Below are 21,453 nucleotides of genomic sequence, written 5' to 3'. Positions count from 1 at the left end.
CCGGGTTCTAGTCCCGGTCGGGGCACTGATCCTGTCCCGGTTGCCCCTCTTCCAGGCCAGCTCTCTGCTGTGGCCAGGGAGTGCAGTGGAGGATGGCCCAAGTGCTTGGGCCCTGCACCCCATGGGAGACCAGGAGAAGCACCTGGCTCCTGCCATAGGATCAGCGCGGTGCGCCGGCCGCAGCACGCCTACCGTGGCGGCCATTGGAGGGTGAACCAATGGCAAAAAGGAAGACCTTTCTCTCTGTCTCTCTCTCACTGTCCACTCTGCCTGTCAACAATAAAAAAAAAAAGAATTTTGTTAAAAAAAAATTTGAAGTTAGGAATCATAGAAGTATTATTATTCAAAGCTATCACCTCTTTATTTTTATGTACATTTCAACCAAATAATAAATGAATTTGAGAATTATACTGGAATTTATAATATTATTCTTGTTCCAAATGTAGATTGTTTTGTTTCCTATTCTCTTCTAAATCAGGGTACCAGAAAGGCTGTTAGCACTGTCCCCAGGGCCCCTGGGACAGTCTGTCTTGAATTTTGTAATGGGTTGAACATGGATTCAGGTGATGGTACAGCGCACAGGGGACAACTAAGGCTGTCCTATTCAGGCTAGCCAATGGCCTGAGAGGTAACTGACACAAAATCTTTAGATTGAGGAGTGGCTGACTTCATGGATTAGATGCAGTTTCTTTGAGCATGTGATTTTGAGATACACACACACACATGCACACACACATACACATTCAGAAAAACAGCAGAGTGGGCAGAACAGACAGACGTCCACAAATAAGGCAGTCAGCAGGTGTGTGGGGCAGTGAGAAGCCATGAGAAGGTCAGGGAGGGTAGTTCATGGTGGGAGTAGTAGACAGAATCACTGACAGATGACCAGCAGAGCCCTGGAGCGTGGGCGGTGGGTGTCACTTGTTTCTAAGGAGCTGACTTTCAGAGGTGCTGCTGAATCCTCATTGCTGTCCCGTAGGAGTGACTATAATATTTTGAATGATATTCCAGTTCAATAAGGTAATGCTTTAAACTCTTAAAAATCCTTAAAATAGGGAGTTGGCATTGTGGAATAGTGAGTTAAGCCATCTATTGCAAGATTGGCACCCTATATCAGAGTGCAGGTTTGAGTCCCAGCTGCTCTGCTTCCTACCCAGCTCCCAGCTAATGCACCTGAGAAAGCAATAGAATATTTCCTGAGTACTTGGGCCCTTGACATCCACATAGGAGACCTGGATGGAGTTCATGGCTCCTGGCTTTGGTCTGGCTCAGCCTATTGAATATGGCTATTTGGTGAGTGAACCAGAGATGAAAGATCTCTTCTCTCTCTTTATCTCCATCTCTGTCACTCTGCCTTTCAAATCAATAGAAAAAAAAAAACTTAAAAAAATTCTTAAAATAAATTCATTACAGTAACTAGAACATATCTCTTCCTTGAAAGCAGAAATGACCTAACACACACAGAAGTCACAGAAATAAGACCTTAAACTTGGTCACTCTCCTGGAAGGATTTTGAAAAGCAATCCTTGTACTGCTTTTTCAGGACTGAATAGCTTCAAGAGAGATGTGAGAAAGGAGGAAAAAAATGTAGGAAAATGGTTTATCAAATAAAATAAACTTGAAAGCCTAACCTAAAGCTCTGAAAAATGTCAACATAATAGAAGAAGTAAAATTTCAACATCCCACTGCCTAAAGGGTAACATGTTTGGGATTTCAGAGGCTCCACATGTCGTTAACTTCCACTTTTTTGTGCCATCCAAGAATTTAGCAATATACTTTAGACAGTTTCATGTGGATACAGAATTAAAATGTTTTCTTGAAAGCAATTAAATGCGGATAAATCTCTAGGGCCTGAATTTATATTAGGAAAATATAGCTGCCCTAATTAATTTAAAATTTCTTTGGTCACTAAATTAAAAAAAAATAGTAATAAAAAGTCCAGTAATCCAGATGTTTCTCTGGAGGCCAAAGGTTAAATTATGCCACTAGGAAAAGGAAAATTGATCTATAAAACAGTTCATTCTACTTTGTCCAATACAGGAAGAATCTTTTCATTCCAGTGATGCAGATATTCCTAAGAATCACACAACTGATAGATTAATTACTGTCATAGTGGTCAGTGTTTCCATGGAAGAAGATTCAATCTATGCTAGATCCATAGGAAAATACTTTTGTTAAGGCAACAGATCTTCTTCTCCACCCCTGATGTTTCTTTCCAAATAAAGGGAGCTCCAGTAACTGAACACTTCAGTTTCTCTCACCCATTCACTTGTTCTTCTCCAAGACAGTAGCAAACTGTGACTGGTAAGCTTAGCAGGTGGATCTGGGTATGCAGAGCCCAGTACCTTCCTCTCTCTTTCTTGAGAGGTGTCTGCCTTCAACAAGCACCTGTTCTATTTCTCCAAGTAGTTAAGTCTTAGAGGGGCCCCACCTCCCTGGAAGAGGCCAGGGGTAGTCCAGTGCTGCCTGGGCCTGCATGAACAAATCTAGCTAATTCCGAAGTTCGGTGCTGAAAAGCTCATCTGTCCACCAATTCTCTAAAATGAGTTAGCAGTAAATAAGGTAATATTGTGATCTCCCATCCATGTGTTTCTCTATTGATTCAGAACTCAGTGGGATAAGGAGACTGTATTTGAAAACTGGAAATCGTCAGAACAAAGCTAGATTTGGAAAGAAATGGGAAAAATAGGATGAAATGTGAAAATGAATAGTTCTGGGGGAAGACTCCTGTGCAGGTGTTACCCACAATGATATAATTACCCAGGAGGGGAAGCGGTGCAGGGGAGGGGTCGGAGGTTTGCTGCCTGCAGCTTTCTTGGCTGAGTCACAGCTTTCCTGATCATCTGAACACGGAGATTCCAGAGAGTCGTTGGAAAACAACCCATCATCACAACTGGTATCCATTTGCTCTAAAACTTCTGTGCTGTCACCATCAACTAGATCGAGATCAGTTTCCTGCGGTTTCAGTGGACGTATCATGCTTATAGCATTTCTGTTGGTACCAAACATCCTGTCGGAACTTAACTGAGGCTGGCTTAAGTGCCTTTTGGCTAGTGCTACACTTATACTGAAAACATTAGGAAGCCTTAACCGTGGGGGTGGCAGGTGGGATGAAGGTACCAACTGTGTTCCTTTTCCAGGGAGTGAGTTAGGATGCTTTGGAGTTAAAGCTGGAGTCAAAATAGGGCTTGGGGTGTTGGCCTCACTAGACGAAGATGAATAATCCAGTCTCTGAGATTGAAATTTTTTATTCAGTTCATCTGAGGAGCTGTCTTGCTCCCTTTTGCTTGATTCAGAATTTCTCTTTCCCAGATGACTATTCTGAGCTTTCCACTGGGCCTCCTGTTGCCAAGAATACAGCTTCCTGTGTTCTGGCCTCTTGATGCCGAAAGTCTCCTCTTCAAATACGGAACTGCTCTCGTCAGACGCTGTCAGGTACGTCTCACTCCCCATCCTGCTGCACTGGGCCCCTTCCTCTGACGTGTGACTGGACAGGGTCGACGTGCACCTGGACTTGGACCTCCCCTTGCTTCCGTCTTCCTCATCAGAACTCCAGTCGCTCACGTGGGGCCCCGAATTCTGGGATAGGCCACCATCAGCAGCAAAGCTTGTCCTTGTTTTCCGATTCTGCTCTGAACCACAAGGGGTTTGATGCAGTGTTCTCTGGCCTCTGTTGCCTTCTGGAACTTGATTATCAATAGGCTTTTCTGGGATTTCCATTTCTAGGAAAAGGATATATCATTTCAGCTTGTTGTCTTTCATCATATAATTTTTCTGTACATTCAGCGTTAGATAATTGTGCTGTAGAAACTGACAACTTCATAGAAATAAACTCAACTTTACATTACCCTTTCTAAGTTTTAAGTCTTTTTAAGACAGAATACAATAAGCTTTATGAAAAACACAGTGCTTTAGCACTTCAATATAAGAATAGTATCAAAATTCAATTGCTTTTTACAAAAAAGAAATGGTAAAAAAACCTGACAATATAATCAGATAATATGAAAGCAAAATGTGAAACAGGACAACTTTGACTGTTGGAGAAAGCAGCCAACAACAACAACAACAACAACAACAAAACCACTAATTCTATTTAGAAGCAAAGAAAATGACATTCATAAAGTAAATTGAAGCACAATAAATACAAAGCTAAAATTTAAGAAACAAATTTCCCAAACTTCAATATATGAATCTTGCAAACTCATGAAGAAAACAGAGAAAAGCTTTTTTTGCTGTACTTTTGGTTTAATCACAACTACAAAATGTGTTTCAAAATAAGAATAACATTATATTTAGATATAGCTTGTTTTTAAAATAATTAATAGAATGGCTTCATAAACAACTATTTAAACCTTTAGACTGAAAAAGTAGAAAAGAAACTATGAGGGGCTGGCATTGTGGCATAGCAAGTTAAACCACTGCCTGTGACACCCACTGGTGTCCCATCTGAGCACCAGCTTGTGTCCCGGCCACTCCACTTCCAATACAGCTCCCTGCTAATGTGCCCAGGAAGGCAGCAGAAGATGGATCAAGTGCCTGGGCCCCTGCCACCCACATGGGAGACCCAGATGAAGCTCCAGGCTCCTGGCTTCTGCCTGGCCCCATTCTGGTCATTGCAGCCATCTGAGAAGTGAATCAGAGGATGGAAGATCTCTCTCTCTCCCTCTCTCTCCCTCTCTCTCTTTTTCTGCCTTTTGAATAAATCAAGAAAACTTTAAAAAAAAGTAAAGAAACTATGAAAATATTGATATGATTTTCATAGTTAAGAAAACCAAATACATGCAAGTGAGCAAACGCTTGAGTTCAGGCAACTTTAGCTGCACTCAACTGCTTATTAGAAAGTGTGAAGGCATGAGAGTATTTTAGGCATGGAAAGCCAAGACACTCTGGGAAAAAAAAAAAAAAAAAGAGGACCTAAATGAAAGATCTCTGCAAGTGAGATCCCAGTAGAAAGAATGGGCCATCAAAGAAGGAGGTACCTTTCTCTGAAGGGAGGAGAGAACTTCCATTTTGACTATGACCTTGTCTAAATAAGATAAAAGTCGGCGAACTCAAAAGGCTTCCATAGCCTTGGCAACTCATGACTAGAGCCTAGGGAGATTTCTGACACCATAAACAAGAGTGTCAAATTGTTAAGTCAACAACAAGAGTCACTGTGTACTTACTCCTCATGTGGGATCTCTGTCCTAAATGTGTTGTCCAATGTGAATTAATGCTATAACTAGTACTGAAACAGTATTTTACACTTTATGTTCTGTGTGGGTGCAAACTGATGAAATCTTTACTTAATTTATACTAAATTGATCTTCTGTATATAAAGATAATTGAAAAGCAATCTTGATGTGAATGGAATGGGAGAGGGAGCGGGAGATGGGAGGGGTGCAGGTGGGAGGGAAGTTATTGGGGGGAAAAGCCACTATAATCCATAAACTGTACTTTGGAAATTTATATTTACTAAATAAAAGTTAAAAAAAAGAAAGTGTGAAGACAATGAAAATGGCTTCTCAAAAAAGAAAACAAAAAGCAAGAATAGCATGAAAGCAAATAGCAAAGGAGTCTTCTGACTGGAGAAATGTTATGTAGTTTTCAGAAAACTACATAACAGAAAGCAAGCTTTGAGGGCTATAATTTTTCTCCTTGGGAGGAAGGAAGCTGGAACTGAAAATAGAGAAAAGGAAAACTCAAGAGCCTCTAAAACATTTGGGGAAAGTCAACAAAAGAGATTGCATTGGAGGTGGTAAAGTCAGAGCTATACCACAAATCAAAATTTAGAGCTGGTTAAGACTAAAAGAAGAAAGGTCAAAACAGCATTTGAAACTAAAAGAATAGAAATCTGCACACAGGACCAGAGCTTACATGACTAAGCAAATACTTTCCTGTTCAACAATAAAGGAAAAATCAAAGCAGTTACTAAATTATCCCCTAATATCTTTTCCTTATAAGTTTCTATGCCATATTCAATTTTATGTTTAATATTAGGTAAACTTTTATATTCTAAATAAATAATAGATAGATGATTCACACTTTTTTTTTTTTTTTTGACAGGCAGAGTGGATAGTGAGAGAGAAAGACAGAGAGAAAGGTCTTCCTTTTTGCCGTTGATTCACCCTCCAATGGCCGCTGCGGCCAGCGCATCTCGCTGATCCGAAGCCAGGAGCCAGGTGCTTCTCCCAATGGTCGCTGCGGCCAGCGCATCTCGCTGATCCGAAGCCAGGAGCCAGGTGCTTCTCCCAGTGGTCGCTGCGGCCAGCGCATCTCGCTGATCCGAAGCCAGGAGCCAGGTGCTTCTCCTGGTCTCCCATGCAGGTGCAGGGTCCAAGCACTTGGGCCATCCTCCACTGCACTCTCGGGCCACAGCAGAGAGCTGGCCTGGAAGAGGGGCAACCAGGATAGAATCCGGCGCCCCAACCGGGACTAGAACCCGGTGTGCCGGCGCCGCAAGGTGGAGGATTAGCCTGTTAAGCCACGGCGCCGGCCCACTTTTGTTCTGAAACTCAGCTATGGCATGTATCTTGTAGGTAGAACCATAAACATTTTAATTTAAATTATCACTTTCGGGGCCAGCACTGTGGCGTAGCAAGTAAAGCTGCTGCCTGCAGTGCCGGCATCCCATATGGGCACCGATTTGAGTCCTGGCTGCTCCACTTCCAATCCAGTCCAGGCCTCTGCTATGGCCTGGGAAAGCAGTGGAAGATGGCCCAACTCCTTGGACCCCTGAACCCACATGGGAGACCTGGAAAAAGCTCCTGGCTCCTGGCTTCAGATTGGCTCAGCTCTGGCCGTTGCAGCATCTGGGGAGTGACCCAGCAGATGGACGATCTCTCTCTCTCTCTCTCTCTCTCTCTCTCTCTCTCTCTCTCTTTCTCTCTGCCTCTCCTTCTCTCTGTGTGTGAGTCTGACTTTCAAATAAATACATAAATAAATCTTTAAAAAATACCACTTTCACCTATTGCAGGAAAACATATGAAGATGAGAAAAATCAGTTTCTCCTATACATCAGTGGCAAAGACTCTCAGAAAACACAAAAGTAGCAGACACAGTTAAATGCTATATTACTGCTTAGAAAACATTCTCATACAACATCACACTGTTGGGAAAAAGGAAATTTAAACTATATTTGGTTTAACCATAGCAAATTATTTTTTCCCTTTTAAAAGCATGCTACATGTCAAAACATTCCTATAGTCCACAAGTACCTTCTACCTCCTTCCCTTCAATGAACTCAGGTTCTTTAGATGCTATCTTGCTCATTTCCTCAGATTTTATGACTTGAGGAGGACTCCTTGCTCGGGACGAAAAGCACCCAAAGGTCAAACTGCTCAGGCGCTGGCCTTCCGAAAGCTTTGTTGTGGAAGCAGTGGACGACTTCTTCCCTTGAACTTCTGCAAGGCCATTACTCAAAATTAATATTTCTTTCAACTCATAAAAGCAGTCTTTTTTATGTATTTGACAAAAAGCAGTCTTTTAAACATAGAACCAAAGCAAACAAAAACTGATGGTAAAATCATATCACTCGTTATGCCAGAAAAAAGCCTAAAGTTCATGTCTATTTATGTAAAGTAATAGGGCCCCTTCAATGTCAAGCATCATATTTCATATAGTTTTAGTGTTCAAAATATTTTTAACTGCAGAGAGAAAAATACTGAATCCCTTTTACAGTAATTAGCTCTCAAAAGAAAACAAAAAATACAAAAACAGTTTGTAAATAACTAGAGTTAGTTTTTTTGAAAAGTCATATATTGGTAAGTATCCATGGAGACTGATAACATGTATGCAGTAATATCACTAACTGTGAGAAACATGGGACTGAGGTCTAGATTACCAAAACAACCCGAGGAAATTTAGATTGTCATTGGGGCCAACAGCATATGATCGCTGTGATGACTTTTGTTTATACTGGTTTTCCTTAGTGAAAAGGCCCATGAAGGGGATCAGTCTATGGTGACCACAATGTAGACCACTTTAGTTACTTCTTTAGAGGGAAAAACATGCAGATACAGAAATTAGATTCCTAGTGGAGTGATTAGAACAGCACCTAATGAATGGTTTAATTTATTTCTAAGACTTTCAACATTGCTTCTTATAAAATCAAAAGCATGGGGGCCAGCATAGTGGTGCCGGGGGTTAAGTCATTGCCTGCAATGCCAGTATTCCATACTGGAACTCTGGTAAAAATCCAAGCTGCTCTGCTTCTGATCCACTCCTTATAAATGCACCTGGGAAAGCAACAGAGCTAGCCCAAGTAGTTAGGCCCCTACCACCCACATGGGAGACACAGATGGATTTCCTGGCTCTGCCTAGGCCATTGCAACCATTTGGGAAGTGAACCAGCAGCTGGGAGATAACAATAATATAGTAATACATCCATAATTGTATCTTGAAAATACCAGAAATACATAGTAAAATCCCATATAGCCAAATAAACCCAAGCTATTTTAGTCAAAATATTCGTACCTTGTAGTTTTAACTGCATTGTTCTTATCTCTTCAGTTTGGTTTTGGTTGATCAAACGAAGATTCTGATTCTCTAATTCCAGCTAAAAGAACATAATGGTATTCTTTTACACAGGGACAGAATTTCTAAAATGTAATACATTATAATATCCATCCTAATTCTTCTATACAAGAGCAAAACAAAAATGATATGCAAATATCAGATGAATTTATCAGCATAGGTGATCAACTTAGATAACTGACATCAATATTTAATTTTTTATAACTAAGAGTTCTAAATGACTTTCTCATTTTTTTGTTTTTGTTTTTTTTTTTTTAATTTTTGACAGGCAGAGTGGACAGTGAGAGAGAGAGAGAGACAGAGAGAAAGGTCTTCCTTTGCCGTTGGTTCACCCTCTAATGGCCGCCGCGGTAGCGCGCTGCGGCCGGCGCACCGCGCTGTTCCGATGGCAGGAGCCAGGTGCTTCTCCTGGTCTCCCATGGGGTGCAGAGCCCAAACACTTGGGCCATCCTCCACTGCACTCCCTGGCCACAGCAGAGAGCTGGCCTGGAAGAGGGGCAACCGGGACAGGATCGGTGCCCCGACCGGGACTGGAACCCGGTGTGCCGGCGCCGCAAGGCGGAGGATTAGCCTGTTGAGCCACGGCGCCAGCCGACTTTCTCATTTTAAAATTACATTTAAACAAACTATTCCAATGATTAATCTACTATATAATGTTTATATTTACTAAAAATTAATAGTAAAATAGCTCCTCAGATATCAGATAAATTAAGAACTATACATATAGTCTGTAATCACTTAAAACTAATTAGTACTAAAAGTAACTAATTTGAGAAAGACTATTTATACTGATCATCATGAGTATACCAGGATTTTTAATTTTTCAAATGCACTAGGTGTTAAAAGGAAAGCTAACTATCCCAAGTACACAAAATGATAGCAGAACCACTAACAAATCAGAATTTTGTGTTTCAGTCAGAACTACCACATAGTCTGATGATTTTACAAAAGAAATGAAAGGTAAAGAAAAAAAGAAAAAGATAGCAATAAATACCTCATTTAACTTAACTGTTACCCATTCTTTGATCTTAGCTGCTTTCTCTTCTATTATTTTAGCTTCTTGTATTCTTATTTGTTTCTGAAATAACATTAGCAATTTAATTCAAACAGAAATTCAGTGGTCTGGAAATGTTAAATCAAAAGTATATAAGGCAAATCCACTTATAATGTTCCCGAGTTAATAGATTTAATCCACCAAATGGATTTTAAAGAGAGAAAAATTATCCAGCAGATACAATATAAATAATACAGCCATATGCAAGAATTGCTAGTTTTAACAACTATTATTCTCCTTTTCTTAAAGGTCAGACATTGAAATCAATCTACTGAATTTACCAAGAAAATAAACCATTTCTAGAAATGGTCTAGGGTTCAGAACAGTTGAGTAGGGGTAGCCAGGTTAGGGAGAGGAGACTGAGAATCGCCTCAGGAGCATGACTTTTGACCCCTTAAATACTGGTCTTTAAACATCCAGGAGGGGCCAGTGTTGTAGCACAGCAGGTCAAGTTGCCATCTGAGACACCAACATCCTATATGGGAGTGCTGGTTTGAGTTTTAGCTGCTCTACTCTAATCCAGGTTCCTACTAACGTGCGTGGGAACTGGCTCCTGGCTTCTGCAAGGCCCTTATCTGGCTGTTGCAACCATTTTGGGAGTGAGCCAGTGGACAGAAGATCTCTCTGTCTCTCTCTCTCCCTCTTTCTCTCTCTCTCTGTTACTCTTTCAAATAAATAAAATTTTTAAAAAAAGATCCAGACAAAAATAAAAATGAAAAACTAGCTCACATTTAACCATCTTAAAATCTGCTTATGAGCATAATACTACTAAGATTGTGACTACCATATACATCACAATGCAGGAAGTACTGGGGGTGGTAGAGAACTGAAATGCACTGACCTAAAGAAACACTGACACCCCCCTCCCAGGAAAATGAAAAAAAAATCGTTGAAAATAAACTATTTAACTTATTTAACAAATCAATTTTATAGTGGTCATAATTAAATTATGTTAACTACGTTAATGACCCCAATGCAACTTCTTTCGAATAAAACTGTAAAATAAACTAAATTCTACACTTGATCTCAAATAGCTTAAAAACTGAGTAGACATTTCTCAGCAAAAGAATTAGCATCAAACATAAATATTGAAAATACAATGTTCTATAAACATCTCCAACACCCTCACAATCTAAAGCAAATTCAGCCATCCACATTTTATGGACATAGATGCTTGCTGATAACCAGAAGTTTCTAACTTAAACCTAATTTGAATGTTAAGGAGCACTGTCACATTTTGCCTTGGAATCACCCCAGACTTCCAGTAAATGCCATTTTACTAGCATGATACGATTCTACGGGTTGACCAAATAAGTAAGAATTTCTCCTATAAATTTAGAACTTTATGCTCTCTCTTTTTAATCTTTGTGATTATGCACAAAGGATACACACAGAACTCTTTCATGATCAAATTCTTCCTAACCTGCTCATCGAGTTGCAGTTCCAAGTTTTGAATGATGTCATCTTTTTCCTGTATTACAGACTCCAGATCTTGACACTTTTTATATAGCCTTGTCTCTGATTCACTGGTTTGAATATTAGCTGCTTTTAATTTCTCTTCCATAACTTGTACCTACGTTCAGAGGATAAAAGTATTTAACATCATAGAATTAAATTTAGAATTTTACTTTAACATTATACAGATTCCTAAAAGGTATCAAAATAGAAGGAAAGTACAAGATGCAAAATGCATTTAAGAATGATCGAATAAGATTATTTCTCCAAATGGTCTTACCTTTGCAACATATGGGGTACATAAGAGGCTCTCAGAATATTGGCATCATATAAAGTAATGGACATGTTTATTAGAGCAACAATAATATGCAAGGTGTTTATACAAATATAGAAACAGAAATCTTTAGATCTTTATTTTTTTCATATTTTAAACAAAGTAGGAATATAAAGTAGAGAAGATGAGTGGTGAGATAAGACTTACAATAGATGACCTGGTAGAATAACACATTTCAGGGGGAAAAAAAAATTGAACTTAGATGAAGAGAATCACATACGAAATGGAAAGGAAAAGGAAAACAAAAGAACCTGAAAGCCCCAAAGGATAAAACTCATTAAAAAATAAGAAGAATGAGAGTCTAGGTGCAGTAAGACAGTGTGTGCTATGAGGCCTCATTGATTCATTCACTCCACAAATATTCACTGACTACCTGCCAATTGCCAGCCCTATTCCAGGCCTTAAGGAGGCACCAATGAATTACAAACCCAATAATCTCTGCTCACATAGAAATTACATTCCAGCGAGTGAAAGAGATTACAAATATAATAAACACGTAAAAATGCTACAGGACATTACACAGGTGATAAGAGTAATGGGAAAAAGTAGAGCAGGGTAAAAGAGCTCAGGTGTGTGGCTGGAGGTGGAGGGATGTCTCAATTTTAATATCCAGGATGGAGAAGCTCTGCTTATCTTCTGCAAAGCACACTGGAGCATATAAAATCTTGGAAGGGACTTCTTATAAGTGGACTTATAAGTCCACTCAATTCATAGTGAAATTTAGATTATATTGTTACCATTTTTTAGTTCTCAATTTTCTCTCACCTTTCTTCAAATCACAAACCTGATCCTTGGTTATAACTGGTCTAGTGGACTGGAAGCCTCAGCAGAGACTTCATGAGAAGAACCAAATTAGGAAGGCATGAGATGTCAACGTCAGTAAGAAAATATGGAGTCTGTGTACAACTAGGCTTTGGGGCCAGCACTGTGGCATGGCAGGTAAAGCTGCTGCCTGCGACACCAGCATCCCATATGGGTGCTGGTTCAGTCCTAGCTGCTCTACTTCCAATCCAATTCCTTGCTAACAGCCTGGGAAAAGCAGAAAAAGATGGCCCAAGTGTCTGGGCCCCTGCCACCCACATGAGAGACCCAGACTCCTGGCTTTGGCCTGGCCCAGCCTTGCCACTGCAACTACCTGGGGAGTGAACCAGTGGATGGAAGGTCTTTCTCTCTCTCTCTGCAACACTGACTTTCAAATAAACAAATCTTTAAAAAAAAAAAAAAAAAGTGAGACTTTTATTCCAAAAACTCTAAATAGGAAGAATATAATTTTAGTAATGGTTTAGGTTATGGGGCAAAGAAAAAAATATGAAAGCATTTGAGAAATTAAAGATGAAAAAATTTAACTATTAAAAATACCTCTGAAAAATAATCCCTTATAGTTCAAAATATTTGACTAATGAGGGGGTTTTCAGAAGGAAGCTGTAAAGGTGAGTTTGGTTATACTTTTTTTTTTTTTAAACCATGAATTCCAGGTTTCATCTGTGGGTTCACTGTACAAATGCAAATTCAACTCAGAAGCCAAAATGGTTCTATTTAAATACCACTCACACAGCTGGAAACTACTAAAATAAAAGCAAATTCCCCCTCCCCCCCCCAAAAAAAGGAGGAAAAATGTATTCCACTATCCATTTTGCATTAGCTCATGGACATAGATCTGCAACAAAGATACTGTCATGGAAAACAACCCAAGCAGGACCGACAGCGGAGAACAAATAGCAAAGGCCATCTGAAGTTGGAGTCAGCTGATGCACACGGGGCATCTGAAGCTGGGGAAGCTAGCAGAGAACAAAGCCCAAGTCCCACTTAGTCATTCTCCTTTGGGGACACAGTAACAGAACATAAACCTCAGGAAAACAGATGTAGCTGAATAAGAGCAGAAATAAATATTACCAGACCTACACCTGCAGTCTCCTGTTATGAAGTCACCACAAGCCACCCTACTGGGTTGTCATATAAAATTGTCCTGTTACTTTTTGGGAAAGGCCTATAATCCTAGAGAACTATGATATGGAACTATTCTTTTTTTTCCCTGAAAAACGTGTTTAATTGGAAAGTTGTTCTCCCTCTCTGAATGAATGCTATAGAGATCTTTGAATGCATTTTTGCCATCTGACCCTTTTTCCATTTGACCATGACTTTTGCACAAACGAATTTCCCAGGCAAGAAAAATATTTCTAACCTCATCCCTCCTTCCCCACTGCAGGTAATCCAGATGTGACTCTGTGTTTTGAGTGCTGGTTAAAGGTTTCTATTTCTAAAAATAAGTTCCAATAGCATGACAAAGATTCCTGATTGTTCCCAACTGAAAGGAAGAAAGGAGTTAAGAATATTTTGGGGCAGGCGCTGTGGCACAGTGCAATAACGCCCTGGCCTGAAGCACGTTACAGGCGATGGTTCGAGACCTGGCTGCTCTACCTCAGATTTAGCTCTCCACTATGGCCTGGGAAAGCAGTGGAAGATGGCCCAAGTCCTTGGGCCTCTGCACCTACGTGGGAGACCTAGAAGAAGCTCCTGGCTCCTGGCTTCGGATCAGCACAGCTCCGGCCATTGCGGCCATTTGGGGAGTGAACCGGCAGATGGAAGACCTCTCTCTCCTCTCTCTGTGTAACTCCGACTTTCAAATAAATTGATAAATCTTTAAAAAAAAAAAAAAAAAGAATATTTTGAATCCCAAACTGGGGAAAGTGACAAAATCTCTTAGGGAAAGTAGCCACAGGCAACCTACTTACTAACTGTTCCTGGTAGGACCAAGTTCCACAGGATTCACCAGTTTTCCTTGGTAATTAGCAAGAATAAGAGGTCTACAGAAAAGCTAGGAGGCCTACAGAAAAGCCAGTAACCTTTTAAATATCTCACCACAACCACTTGGAAAATAGCCCAGTTCCTTTTCCATTCATTTAACCTGCGCCATGTAAGAATTTTAACTCCTGAGAGATTGGCCAATAACAAACATCTGTGAATTCAAATGGGCTTAAATAAACTTTTGCAATTATCTATACACGGATCCCCTCCAGAGAGGATGCTTCATGTTTTGCACCTCCTTTTCCCCTTTACTTCTGGGAGAGCCCTTCTCGTTACACCTGCCCACTCAGCAAACTCCTCAGCCATTTCCCAAAAACCTTCTTGATCCGGAGGTTCCCAAGTTCCTATTCAGCAAAAGGTTAACTCAGCAGTGTTGAGGTGCTTGCATCCTGCACATTCCAAAGAAAAGACTGGATCTTGAACTGCTCCTGAGAGACCACCACTGAGCCACTAGAATATCCTGATAGACACCTGAGGTGTTGAGTCACGCCAGAAAGTTAACACTAACAAAGTGATTATGGTGAACACTTGTTTCTGTTCACCTGAGGCCCTGGGCCATGCTGGATCAGTTTGACTTCTGGGGGTCCGGGGACTGAGTAACTAAGGTCAGCCTTGTGGGTACTCCAGGCCTATATTTCTGGCCCCCAATAAAAATCCTGGATTCCATGGCCCTGGTGAGCATCCATGCTTGGCAATACGTCCTACGTGTTGTCACACATCATTGATGGGAGGAGTAAACAGAGCCTCCTACAACTCTTCTGCAAGAAGACAACTGGAGGCTCCTTCCTGATTTCTCCTGGATACTGTCCTATGTGCCTCTTGCCTTTGCTGATGTTAATGTGCCTTTTCACTGTAATCAACCACAACCATGAGGATAGAAACTTTTCTATGGCCTGTGAGTCCTTCCAGCAAGTCAGGGTCTCCAAGCCCCAGACATCGCTTCCAGTGCTATTCTTCATGATCCTGCCCGAACTGGAGAAAGCAGGAACTGCAAATATTACTGCCATGGTAATTATCCATATTGCTATTTCCTTCCTCCCACTTCTAACCTAATCCCTCCCTCCCTTGGTTACTAGAAGTAACCAAGATACGCTTATTTTTGAGCGAGGGTTGAAAGTTTCTATTTTTCTATATAAGTTGCAATGGCATGACAAAGATTCCTGATTGCTCCCAACTAAAATGAAGAAATGAATAATTAGGGGTATTTGAATCCCAAACTGCTTTCCAGTTACTTGAAATTTATTGCAAATCAGTTAATCACTCTAATCAGTGGTTTTTTTTTTGTTTGTTTGTTTTTGTTTTTGTTTTTGTTTTTGACAGGCAGAGTTAGTGAGAGAGAGATACAGAGAGAAAGGTCTTCCTTCCATTGGTTCACCCCCCAAATGGCTGCTACGGCTGGTGCGCTGCACCGACCCGAAGCCAGGAGCCCTGTGCTTCCTCCTGGTCTCCCATGCGGGTGCAGGGCCCAAGCACTTGGGCCATCCTCCACTGCACTCCCGGGCCACAGCAGAGAGCTGGACTGGAAGAGAAGCAACCGGGACAGAACGGGCGCCCCAACTGGGACTAGAACCCAGGGTGCTGGTGCCACAGGTGCAGGATTAGCCTAGTGAGCCACAGCGCTAGCCATCTAATCACATTCTAAACTCAAGTATTTTGTGTATGAAGTAGGATCCTTCTTGGTGAAGGTGAAAATATAAAATCACTAAGTAAATTTGCTTTCCATGTAATGAAGGCAGGCTTCATATAGAAAATCATTACAAAGCCTGGAATTAGGATGACGAGCAGTAACAATTTATTAGAAATCAAAACTGACTTCAATACTAACGACTAACTTTACAGAAATACAGAAAAGAAGACTAGTCCACATATTAGCATGGGAAGAGAGAACTTTATTTTTTTTTAAAGATTTACTTTATTTATTTGAAAGACAGAGTTAGAGAGAGATGTAAAGATGGGGGGGTGTCTTCCATCTGCTGGTTTACTCCCCAGATGCCCACAATGGCCGGAGCTGAACTGATCCAAAGCCAGGAGCCAGGAGTTTCTTCCAGGTCTCCCACATGGGTGCAAGGACCCAAGGACTTGGACCAGCCTTCACTGCTTTCCCAGGCACATTGGCGGGGAGCTGGATTTGGAAGTAGAGTAGCCAGGACTTGAACCAGTGACCATATGGGATGCTGGCAATACAGGCCAGGGCTTTAACCCACTGTGCCACAGAACTGGCCCCCAGAGGGGACTTTAAATTCAGCTCCGACCACATATAAGCAAGTGAACAAGCCCTGCAGGTCGAATGAAAATGCACCCTTCTACAATGGAAATTACCCCTCCCTCTTCAGTCAGTACAGATTAGTATAATAAATTGTGGTAGTCACCTACTCAGACACTTGCAGGTCAGCATTTCTTAAAGGCACTGTTTGCTGTTTCTCTGCCTCACAAGAGTCATCACAAGTAGCACTGGGTTGCTTCTAAAACTTGCAGACAACAAAACGTGTGCTGCACAGTGCAGAGCATGCAGACAGCTCTTCATATCACGACAGAAAAAGAGAGGCGCTTGGCATAGAATGACAGAGAGCAACACAAGCATACCAGTCTGGCACAGAATTTAAGTAGCTGTTCATGATTTACTGGTAATGACTGCCCTGTCATGGCTTTACGCTGGGATAGCACTACCTGGTACTATCAGCCAAAGAATATTAAAAAACAGGCATAGATCTTACAATTCCTAATGGTAGTTCTCCACCACCACAACTTAGTGAGGGCTGCCTGTACGCCAGGCACTTGGCCTACGCTGGAGTCAATCTTCCTAACAGCTAACACTTACAGAGCACTTGTGTGGGCCAGGGAATACAGCAGTCCAAGCACTTCCCTCAAAGTAACCTATCAATGTGCTGAGAATCCTATGAGATAGGTATTAGCTCGTACTATATTTTACAGATAGGGAGCTGAGGACCAAGTCAAAGACGTGCTAAGAGATGGAGGCAGATCTTCTTTGAACTGGGCCTTTTGGCCTGTTCTTAATCCCTGTATCACAAGCCTCTAACATAACACAGAGGCAACCAGCTCTGCAAGTATTAAGATTTCTCATAAACAACAAAATCGAGACTCAGGTTAAGAAACTTTTCCAGTTAAATAAGTGGTAGACTTTGGATTTAAATCTGGTTAAAATTTTAAGCAGAGAAATATGAATTCATCTTTATTTCTCTTTCAGTATACAAAGTACTTATCTTAACAACCTTTGGTCCCATAACTCTCTCAAAGAATAAAGGAAGAGGGAGAAGGGAAAAAAGGAGGAGAAAGAGTGGGAATAGAAGGAAAAATGAACAGTTCATCTTAAATTCTGGATTATAATTCTATGTTGAGAACACTGCTAATGCTAATTGGAATAACTACACTCTAGGAGCCCTGGAGAAGAGGCAGGTTAGAATTCACCTTGATATCTGCCTTGTCCACAGTTTTCTGTACAACTTCCACAATTATCTTGGATTGGCCTTCTCTTATGTTATACTCTACATGCATCTTCTCCTGTCTTAGTAGACCCGTTGGTGACATTTTACAATAATAATAATAATAATAAAACTTGCTTATTTTTTATAGGCAGGGATTACTGAAAAAATGTCAAAAGAAGCTCTTACTAAGATAAATTCAAACCAGAAATGGTACATTTTGTGTTACACTTCTCCATTAAACCAATGATGAGAATTTAGATTAGTGTTCTTTTCCACATTAACTTAGCAAGAATGGCTAAAATGAAAAAGAATAATACCAAGCATTGGCGAAGTGCAGGAGCAACTAGAATTCTCACGCACTGCCAGTAGTAACGCAACTCAGCACATTTACTCTGGAAAACCTCTTGACAACATCTGCTAAATTACACGTTTTCCAACCTGTGACTCAATAATTCCACCCTTTGGTGTATACCTGAGAAAAATAAGATACCAAACTATAACTACATGGATGTTTGTAGCAATTTATTCCTAAGAGCCTACAATTGAAATTTAATCATGTGTCCGTCAACAGGTGAATGGATAAAAATCTTATTATATTCTTAATTAAATACTACTCAGCAATAAAAAGGAACCAACTAGTGATATATACACATAACATGGACGAATTTCATAGATATGATATTGAAAAAAAGAACCTGAATACAGAGAAACCACACACATGGGGTCTCCAAGAAGCTAATAAAATGTAACTATTAAAAAACTGGGGCCGGTGCTGTAGCGTAGCAGGTAAAGCCGCAGCCTACAGTGCCGGTTTCCCATATGGCCAATGGTTCTAGTTTCGGCTGCTCTGCTTCCAATCCAGCTCTCTGCTATGGCCTGAGAAAGCAGTGGAAGATGGCGCAAGACCTTGGACCCCTGCACCCGTGTGGGAGACCCAGAAGAAGCTCCTGGCTCCTGGCTCCTGATCGGCACAGCTCCAGCCATTGTGGTCAACTGGGGAGTGAACTAGCGGATGGAAGACCTCTCTCTGTGTGTAACTCTGCCTTTCAAATAAATAAATAAATCCTTTTTATAAAAAAAAAGAAAAAACTATGCACAGAATTCAACTTTTTACACCAAAATAAACTTCTCTTTTAATTCCATTTCCCACAAACCTGTTGAAGTACCTTCACACATCAAGATGTGAAGATATTGGTTACTACTGGTGAAGACAGGGGTACTGACTTGGGAGAAGAATAGGGGAATCTTCAGTGGGATGAAATGGTTCTCTATATCTCATTCCAGGGTCAATTATAAACACTTATACTAAGATTTCTAAGTTCACTACACTTTACTATTATTTACATTATATCTTGGTTTTTAAAAGGTAGAAGCCAGCATTGTGGCATAGTGGGTAAAGCCACTGCCTGCAACACCAGCATCCCATATGGGTGCCAGTTTGAGTTCCAGCGGCTCCACTTCTGATCTAGCTTCCTGCTACTGGAAATCAGTGGACGATGGCCCAAATGCTTGGGCCCCTGCCACCCATGTGGGAGAACTGGAAGAAGCTTCTGGCTCCTGGCTTTGGTTTGGCCCAGTGCTGGCTGTTGCAGCCATTTGGAGAGTGAACCAGCAGATAGAAGCTCTTTCTCTATGTCTCTCTCTCTCTCTGTCTTTATAAATCTTTAAATAAATAAGTCTTTTTTTAAAACTAATAACCTTGGCCAGCGCCATGGCTTAACAGGCTAATCCTCCGCCTTGCGGCACCGGCACACCAGGTTCTAGTCCCGGTTGGGGCACCGGATTCTATCCTGGTTGCCCCTCTTCCAGGCCAGCTCTCTGCTATGGCCCGGGAAGGCAGTGGAAGATGGCCCAGGTCCTTGGGCCCTGCACCTGCATGGGAGACCAGGAGGGAGCACCTGGCTCCTGGCTTTGGATCAGCACGATGCGCTGGCCGCAGCGGCCATTGGAGGGTGAACCAGCGGCAAAAAGGAAGACCTTTCTGTCTCTCTCTCACTATCCACTCTGTCAAAAAAATAAAAAAAAAAAAAAACAAAAAACTAATAACCTTAAACATACTGTGGTACATTTACACAATGAAGTTTTGCTCAGTACTGAAAACAAATGAACTATCAAGCCATGAAAAGTCACAGAGGAATCTTAATACATATTACTAGGAAGAGAAAAAGTAAATCTGAAAAGGCTACAAACTGTATGATTCTAACAATATGGTATTCAGAAAAAGGCAAAGCTATGGAGACAGTAAAAATATCAATGGTTCCTAGGGACTTTGGGTGTGAGAGACTTTTATTTCTTACCTTTTTTAAAAATTTATTTATTTGACAGGTAGAGATACAGACAGTGAGAGGGAGAAACAGAGAAAGGATGTCCATCTGCTGGGTTACTCCCCAGATGGCCACAATGGCTGGAGCTGGGCCAATCCAAAGCCAGGAGCCAGGAGCTTCTTCCAGGTCTCCCACACGGGTGCAGGGGTCCAACCACTTGGGCCATCTTCCACTGGTTTCCCAGGCCATCGCAGAAAGCTGGATCGGAAGAGGAACAGCTGGACTAGAACCGGTGCCCATATGCATTGCCAGCACTGCAGATGGAGGATTAACCTACAGTGTCACAGCGCCGGTCCCCAGAGAGACGTTTAGTAGTGAAACTATTCTATATGATACTGTAGTAACCACTATTATGCCATTATACACTTTTCAAAACCCGAATACAAAACACCAAGAGTGAACAACAATGTAAACATCCTTTGATGGTAGGTGATAATGATGCATCAATCTTGGCTCATCAGTTGTAATAAATGCACCACCCTGCTGTGGAATGTCGACAGTGGAGAAGGTCTAAGAGTGTGCATGGTGAGATAAGGTATATGAGAACCCTGCACTTGCTGTGCAATTTTGCCAAAGCCAGGAGCCAGGAGCTTCATCTAGGTCTCCCATGTGGGTGGTAGGGACCCAAACACTTGGGTTATCTTCCATTGCTTTTCCCAGGCCATTAGCAGGGAGCTAGATCAGAAGTAGAGCAGGTGGACATAAACATGCACCCATATGGGTCGCCAGCATTGCAGGTGGAAGATTCATCCAACACACCATAACTACAGCCCCAAAAGTCTGTTTTTTAACAAAAGGAATGACTTCCCTGGTGAAATAACTGGTCTAAGCAAGATTATGAATGACTAACAATACAACAAAAGAGGTATCCAGATGCTGTATGCCACCTGACGGAATTGCACAATACCATATAAGAAGTCACCTTAAAAACAAAAAAGAAAGAGAAACAGTGAGAGAAAAGGGGAAAATGCCAAATTTTAGGCTCTAACTATATTGTACAGGAAATATATAGGGAAACAAACATCTTAAATAACCATAGGGGTGCAATAAACAACTCCAGAACATGGAAAGCTTTGGAGCACAAGTTACCACAACTTGTTCTATAAATAAATTGAAAGAAAAAAATGGAAAGGAACCATATAATATTAAAAAAGTTTAAGAATCAAATGAAGTATGTTGATTTAGTTTGGACCCTAACTTAAACACAAATATAAATGTATCTTATAATATAAATATACATTATATATAGATATACTTATATAAAACATATATAAAGAAATATGTGAGTATATTTATATTATAAATACATAATTATATTATATATAAAAATAAAAAATTTAATACAGGCACTCAAATACATGTACATGCATGTTCATAGAAGCACTAGTCACAACAGCCCAAAACCAGAAGCAATTCAAATGTCCATCAATAGATGAATGGATAAACATACTGTGGGTATACACACTACACCAAGGGTGAACTTTAAAAACTTTCTGATAAATGAGAGAAGTCAGACACAAAAGA

The 21,453-nt window shown here is 40.8% G+C and overlaps 1 protein-coding gene across 4 annotated transcripts in view; it reads right to left on the bottom strand.

The window, feature by feature from the left end:
* PLEKHH2 (pleckstrin homology, MyTH4 and FERM domain containing H2) overlaps positions 1-21,453 on the bottom strand; it is a 106,900-nt gene that overhangs the window by 63,329 nt on the left and 22,118 nt on the right. For all 4 annotated transcript variants that reach the window (XM_062209350.1, XM_062209352.1, XM_062209351.1 and 1 more), the window contains exons 4-8: positions 10,992-11,141; positions 9,509-9,592; positions 8,455-8,536; positions 7,197-7,382; positions 2,761-3,722 (exon numbers count right to left, since the gene is read on the bottom strand). In XM_062209350.1, the coding sequence (XP_062065334.1) occupies positions 2,761-3,722; positions 7,197-7,382; positions 8,455-8,536; positions 9,509-9,592; positions 10,992-11,141 (1,464 nt within the window). The remainder of the gene's footprint in view (positions 1-2,760; positions 3,723-7,196; positions 7,383-8,454; positions 8,537-9,508; positions 9,593-10,991; positions 11,142-21,453) is intronic.

The sequence above is a fragment of the Lepus europaeus genome, chromosome 13, assembly GCF_033115175.1.
Source record: "Lepus europaeus isolate LE1 chromosome 13, mLepTim1.pri, whole genome shotgun sequence".
Taxonomy (NCBI): Eukaryota; Metazoa; Chordata; class Mammalia; order Lagomorpha; family Leporidae; genus Lepus; species Lepus europaeus.
The sequence above is the reverse complement of the archived record's forward strand: the minus strand, read 5'-3'. Positions and strand labels throughout refer to the sequence as shown.